The 7,161-nt window shown below is 36.5% G+C and overlaps 2 protein-coding genes across 4 annotated transcripts in view; one reads left to right on the top strand and one right to left on the bottom strand.

Moving 5' to 3' along the window:
• Window positions 1-2,913, bottom strand: part of LOC100178857 (laccase-2-like) — an 8,272-nt gene extending 5,359 nt beyond the window's left edge. Inside the window, exons 1-6 of one of the 3 annotated variants that reach the window (XM_026833565.1) lie at window positions 2,557-2,912; window positions 2,401-2,476; window positions 2,200-2,338; window positions 1,949-2,135; window positions 1,756-1,869; window positions 1,473-1,600 (exon numbers count right to left, since the gene is read on the bottom strand). In XM_026833565.1, the coding sequence (XP_026689366.1) occupies window positions 1,473-1,600; window positions 1,756-1,869; window positions 1,949-2,135; window positions 2,200-2,338; window positions 2,401-2,476; window positions 2,557-2,731 (819 nt within the window). In that variant the 5' untranslated portion in view covers window positions 2,732-2,912. Of the gene's footprint in view, window positions 1-1,472; window positions 1,601-1,755; window positions 1,870-1,948; window positions 2,136-2,199; window positions 2,339-2,400; window positions 2,477-2,556 lie in introns of all 3 variants that reach the window. The other 2 variants (XM_026833568.1, XM_026833567.1) reach the window with 2 other exon arrangements.
• Window positions 2,914-3,334: 421 nt separating this feature from the next.
• On the top strand, window positions 3,335-6,699 carry LOC100177329 (galactokinase-like). The gene is made up of 8 exons (XM_002125793.4): window positions 3,335-3,556; window positions 3,925-4,117; window positions 4,377-4,496; window positions 4,788-4,926; window positions 5,260-5,441; window positions 5,615-5,765; window positions 5,951-6,113; window positions 6,176-6,699. Exons 1-8 carry the CDS (start codon window positions 3,386-3,388, stop codon window positions 6,245-6,247), a joined length of 1,191 nt encoding a protein of 396 aa, XP_002125829.1. The 5' UTR covers window positions 3,335-3,385; the 3' UTR covers window positions 6,248-6,699.
• The last annotated feature ends 462 nt before the right edge of the window (window positions 6,700-7,161 follow it).

Consider the following 7,161-nt stretch of genomic DNA (forward strand, 5'->3'; position numbering starts at 1 on the left):
CGATGAGTTGTACGACGAAGTAAAGGAGGAATTATAAAACTTTTCAAACAAATGAAATCATATATACTCATTGTCGATGTTACGAGTTTCATGACATAGTTAAGATTATTGAACTGTTTTACACATTCATTTTTTGAGCTTAAGTTGTGTATAAGGTTCTATTACCTTACAAATATGTTTGCGAGTGTGTCGAATTCGTTGTTTTGTGCAATAAAAAGTTGGTACTTGTTGGGTTATATAAACCATATCGCAAACGCACTCTATTTTTCGAAGAACGTAATGGTTAACAAAACGAAAAGACTGGTGTTAACGGTAAAACAAATAACAGTTGTTAAAACACGCTTATTGATGAAAAAAAGAACAAAATAATGTTTTAGAGTCTAGACTAGATAAAAGCGTGACACCCGACAGACAACTTATTAATAAACATTGTATATCTACTGTGAATTGAGACGGAACAGCACCTTTACCAAATATTACTTAAACATCCTAATCGTGCTTTAAACAATTACCTATTGTTCATGAGAGTCGTGGATTTTGGTTTTATAATTCTTCGAATGTTCTTTGTTTACCACCAAATGAAACGAGAAAACAGAATTGAAATTGTCCCATCTTACCCCAACCAATTTTATACTTAAGAAAACTTCTTTTTCAATCCCACATGTACCCCATATTTAGCATGCAATGCCGTAAGGACTAACTCATATAGAACAGACTAACGTACTTTTCAGGGCTCATATATAAGCTAAGAGCGATTTTTAATAAGTACGAATATAATATCCCCTTATTTTTTAAGCATGTGCACACAAGTTATCAGTTTAAAAGTGCGGCTACAGCCAACAAAGTTCGGAAGCTAATTTAAAACAACAATGACACAATCTTTCCCTTGGTTACAGAATAAAAGCGTCGCCCGGTAGTTCCTATTCATAGAATTGTAATTACGCCGCATTGTGACTTATATACTGTATTGTGTGGGTCGTAGACGTATGTATGGCGGTTAGGAAAAATAAATAAGATGTTTTACAATGAGAAGTTATACTTTGTGGGTGGAAACTGTTATGGCCGTGGTTTATTAAACGCAGAGTAAAGGCATCATAGAAACGTATCTTAAAAGGGCGGGTAAAGTCAAAGTATAAGGCCAAGCATTAAAGGATGCTTAAGCATATATTAGTATGTGTGTATAGTTTTGTTATTAGATGCTAACCATACATATAGTATGGTTGGGGAAGATGGGACACCTTTAGCTCATAATTTCTAAATATCTTGTTCGTGTTTTAAACAATTAACAACGGTCTACCGGAGTCGTGAGAATACGGTTTTATTATACTTTTTTTGTATTTTTTGTTTAGTACTAAATGGGACGAGAAAATAGAATGAAAGATTGTCCCATCTCCCTCTACTCTACTATATGTTGCAATCGTACATGCTAACTCTCGAAAATACCAATGTAGGTCCATATAGCGCGCTCTTACAGTATATTCCCCTTTTCCGTTGATTAGCATGCCTTCTCCTTTATTATTCCCATTTGAATGGTGATGTTGAATGTATTTTTCCATGGTAGTTTGATGAAGCCAGTCGCCAACTAAAATCGTGTGTTCGTCTGTAAAACTACAAAGTATGAAAAATTGACGTCACAAGCATATCAATTAAACGCGTGCGTGTTATAAATTATCATATAGGATTTTCACGGTTTAAAATGACAGCGAAAACACTTGACATTATAAATATATTACGCTTATAGAAACTACCACTAACCGTCATCATAAGCCCCAAAGTGCGGATTGCTAGCATCAGGTTTTCTCACTACAAAGCTACCAAACACACCATCTGAGCGATGGAAGCCAACGTGTGCGTGCCACCAATGGGTACCTGACATCAAATATATCTATGTTTATTTCTAAATGTTTTGTAACTCACACGAAGGGAAATTTTTTAACGAATGAATTACCAGCAGGTGTAGCTGTGAAGTTATACACAAAAGTTGTCTGTGGTGGAATTGGGCACTGAGTTAGCATTGGAACCCCGTCCATCCACGGCGTACCTCGCTGTGACATACCATGCCAATGTATAGTGGTTGCTTCCCCATTATCTAAGCGATTATGCACTCGGACAACAACACGATCGCTCTCGCACACCTGGATGCATTGAACGTTATTTGCTTTTTGCTTGCGTTGACGACTCGGCAAATAAAACACCCACAGTAATAGAAGGACCCGGAAGCATTCGGTTGACAACAGTAATAGCGCGAGGATGGCCGTCAGCGGCAACGCATTGTGGTCTACTACAGTCCGACTCAACAAACGGGCATTCAAAGCAGGCCTTCGACAACGTTGAATACCTGATGGCACAATACATTTGCGTTCTTATACTTACAAACTATAAATGGACGTCTATGCTTACCACTCTACGGTAAAATTGTATTCGCACACCCTTGTGCTTTCGGATTGACATACTCTGTCGCACGGATGAGGTGCGTCTGCATATCAACACATAAAATTAATTGCAGTGCTTAAAATAGTGCCTGTATTTTCATAATATTTAAACTAAGCACTTTACCTTCGCCAATTACAACTGTCCAGAAAACGCAGATAACTAAAACAATTTTAACTGCCTTTTCCACCATACCGAAGCTTAGCAGTGCAGAAAAAATTAAATCACAGTATTCTTTTAACAAACAAAACAGACAAAAATGGAGAGGTAGCAAGGCTGTTGTACACGATGAAAATAACATAGTCTGCTCCCAATTAGGAGTCGGTAGTTACCCAACGTTCGACGACCTTTTTTTGCACAAAAGGTCTCCTTTTTTCAAAAGCGAGTGATTCCTAATTCATCAATGAGCTACGTCGCAGACCGCACGAACAAACCGTGGCTTGAAACATAACGCTATAGATGTACGATTCTACAATTTAAATAAAATTTACAAGTTACCTAAAAACAGTGCGACATTATTACGGTAAAAGTTAATATTGTTGTTTATGTGGCACAGAAACCAGCAAAACCCGTTAATTTCAATAGATTAATGACAAGTTGCAGAATAATATTAATATAAATTCTTTTTATTTGGTGTCACATCTAACCCGCTTTATAGTTGTGCAGGTATTTATTGTCAAACTTTGAAGTGGTTGTTTTAATTCAATGATTTTTACCTCGTGGGTAAACATCATATTATACCGATATAATAACCAGATAATGAATTGTAAAGAATTATATTTAAATTATAGTACGTGCCCATTAATTAGGAGGGGGGGCGTGTCTCTTGTAATATACGATGTTTATGCAGAAAGATTTATTATGGGAGTTCACCCATGTGGTTTCGTGGCATTTGTTTGTTTACGTTTTACTCGTTTAGGTTACATTGGTCTGCAGGCGAGTGGTTGAAATAAAAATGACTGGATTAAGTGCGATCCCATCTATTTCTGAATTGGTGAAGCGAGCCAAGGCCGAATTCACCGCTCAATTCCCGGGATATGAACCAACCGTTGTTACTTGTGCACCCGGCCGAGTAAATTTAATCGGAGAACATACTGATTACAACGATGGATTTGTTTTTCCAATGGTAAGATGATGTTCTATTCCAACAAAACATACACTGTTGGTAGATCACTAATGTGGAAAACTTGTAAAACTACAATGTTTATAGCAATAAAACAGTACTGTTAAATTTATTAACCAAAAATAAAGGGTGCCAGTAAAGAATCTTAGTAAAGAATCGCTTTTATTTGCTAACCAATAACCCCCTAACAACCAACCTCATGCACTTTCCACCAGCTTATTCTGCTTTGTACTGGAGGATTCATTACCAGTGCAAAATAAAGTTTAACAATTTAAAAACTACATAATGGCCGCCATTATTTATTTATACAGTTTTATAATTATATATATCACTATTCAACCAATTTTTAATCAAGTTAATAATTGAACTAGGCACTGCCTTTGGTTACCATCATGGCGGGGTGTATTGATTCATCATCTTCCCAAATCACCGTGGCAACCACTGCTCAAACAACGGACGAACCTAGAGTTGTTCAGTTTGAATCTCCTAAACCTGGATTACCCCTTACACCTGGAAAGCCAACATGGGCGAATTATGTAAAAGGGGTGGTCCAATGCTTTAATTGTAAGGATTTTTTAATGTGCATTCTGTATGCATGTTCAGAACTTGTGTGCCTGAAAATATATTTAATTGTGATGTCTCATTGTCATTGTATGCTATATATGTATGACTGTATTAATTCTCATCCAAATGAATAAGTTTATATTTTACTTAACTAAGTAGAAGAAATGGTGCAGTTTTACCTTATATTCATTCTTGCCCAAAAGAATATATTGTTATAACTTAACCAAGTGTAACAACTTTACCTTATACATAATTGCAGTGGCTTCCATTCCTGGTTTCAAAGCTGTGTTGGTAAACAGCGTTCCAGTTGGAGGTGGAGTGTCAAGTTCTGCGTCATTAGAAGTTGCTGTGTATACCTTCCTTGAAGCAATAACAGAAGGTTACACGTGCTTGTATTTCTGTAATTTAGAACTTTTTTATGCTCTAGTAAGTATCAAAAGTTACGATAAGATATGTGTTATGTTTTTATATATTATTTGCATAATTATGTAACCATATATGTGTAACTTTGAGGGTAAATATTTTTTGAAATCTTTATTTTGTATGTATCACATAAGCCGACAATGGTGGCAGCACCAAGCTTCGAACCCGTATCCCCTGGTCTAGACTCTAGAGGCCGGTGTATACCCGCTGTGCCAAACATAATATGACTTCAACCTGCTTTCTGTAGTCTCTGCACCAGTTCTTCAAACCAAAGCCTTGTCTTGTCAATCAGCTGAACACAAGTTTGCAAACATGCCATGCGGGATAATGGATCAGTTCATATCCGTTATGGGTAAAGCTGGTCATGGCCTGCTTATAGACTGCAGGTATTCTAACAGAAACTGTAGGAACAAATGTATTTAAAAAAACAATTGCCTTATTTAAATCATGCATAATTGTATAATTTTAAAATTTGTAAATTCCCATTTATAAAACCTTTAAATAAGTGCAGTTAAGCTAATATTTAAAAAGATATTTCATCTTAAACTACATTGGTAAGGTCCTGCAATGCAACTGGCCATTGAACCCGAGATTTAGGCCAGAGTTGCCTATTTCTCTAACTCCCCTACTGCATGAACCTGACCGGGTGTTGAAGCTAAACGTTACTGATGATTTACCCGGACATATTTTTCACTGTCGTTTTAAACCTACTTCAACAGATCCATGGAGTCCACCCTGATACCAATTGATGATCCAGATGTTTCTGTTCTTGTGACAAACTCAAATGTTCGACACGAACTCACAGGAAGTGAATATTCTGATAGAAGACGACAATGTTATGCGGCTGCTGAGATTATGAAAGTGAAAAGCCTCCGCAAAGCTACAATGAAAAACTTGGAAGGTAAAAATGTTACTTCATTTTAAAGTTTAAGATGTGTCTGCGTTAATTAGCAGAGAACATGTTATTATTACTCATACATTGTAAAACTTGAGGTTGTTGTATGTCATTGTGTAAAACGATTAAATGACTACTTTTATACATATTAGTCATGCAATTTATATTTTTACATGCAGACCATAAAGATAAAATGGATAACATTACATTTCAAAGAGCAAGACATGTGATTGGAGAGATAAATCGAACGATGGATGCAGCTGATGCTCTTAAACTCGGAAACTACAAATTGTTTGGTGAACTGATGATAGAAAGCCATAATTCACTCCGGTGGGTCTTTTTGTCTTTGTAACAATTTTTGCCCATGGAGCACACATAGTATTTTTTTGTTACGTTAACTTTCTAGTCTCTCTTGCAACCCTATAACAGTGGAAAGGGTTGAGTTATGTGGAATTGGTGAAAGAAATTATTTCTTTGTTTGTGTCAACAATTGAAAATTTGTCTATTGTTCTCAGAGATGATTATGAAGTAAGCTGTAACGAGGTAGATGAGTTGGTTGACAGTGCACTTGAATGTCCTGGCGTGTACGGAAGCCGCATGACGGGCGGTGGGTTTGGTGGATGCACAGTCACACTCGTTAAAACTGACAAAGTGGAAGCGGTTGTCTCACATATGCAGGTTGGTTGGTATATGCTGGATAGAGCAGGAGTACCAAGGCTCTACATGTTTTAATTTTTTAGGCAAAATACTCGGGAAACGCCACTTTCTTCATTACCAAGCCTTCTCAGGGTGCGATGGTGATAGAAAAGTAATCAAAGACCCATCATGCTACTATAAGGTGTACTTTATATAACCAGATATCTTCAATTTTTTTTACAATTGTCTTGAAGCATGAAATATGAAAACATAACTGTATTACCAATGTAATTTTTAGCGCTTTAAGTTCTGAGTATACGTTGAATATTTATTTTTATCATAGGTAGGTGCTCACAAAAAGGTTTAGTGCATATTTTACAAATTTAGGTGCTTTGTTTCCCAAATACGTATTTAGGCAGAATTATTAAGTACTTATTTAGTAGATTAAAAGAATATGCATGTTAATATTTCATTCTATTGCATTTGAAACGGCATAATGTAAATGCACACAGCACACTGAACAACTTTTAACTAACATACCAATTTATGTACTTTTAATGCATACGAAATTGCAGTAAACAGTAATTGGTGCTTTTAAATAAACTCAATAAACGGGAAATGGTCGTTGTATTTGATTTGATCATTAGGCCTAATGCATTTAAGCAATGTATTGCATAAAGGTGGGATGTAGCAATGCGCGCCTGCAGAGTGCTCTGTATTCCCAAACGGCTTTCAGTTGTACAAATATAGGTTACCACACACTTCACTCGTAAGTTAGCGCGAGGTTATTACCAAACCAACAAGGACGCAAGGGTGGCGACTAAAACACACAGGCAAACTAAACACGCGTTAAAATACTGGAACCACGGCACACTCTGCGACACTGTAGGTGACCAGCGAAAATATACTTTTCCTGTTGCTTCTTTTTTATTTTGAGCAATGTTTTAAAGTGGTGGAGCTACGATTTGATACGACAGAGTCCGTATATACCAACTTTGGCAAACATAATATTACTGCAAGTAAGCCGCAAAATTACTTATTTTATTCAACTTTAATGTAACCGATGGACGGAGCGGTTAGCATAATACCA

Source organism: Ciona intestinalis, chromosome 3 (genome assembly GCF_000224145.3).
Source record: "Ciona intestinalis chromosome 3, KH, whole genome shotgun sequence".
Classification (NCBI taxonomy): Eukaryota; Metazoa; Chordata; class Ascidiacea; order Phlebobranchia; family Cionidae; genus Ciona; species Ciona intestinalis.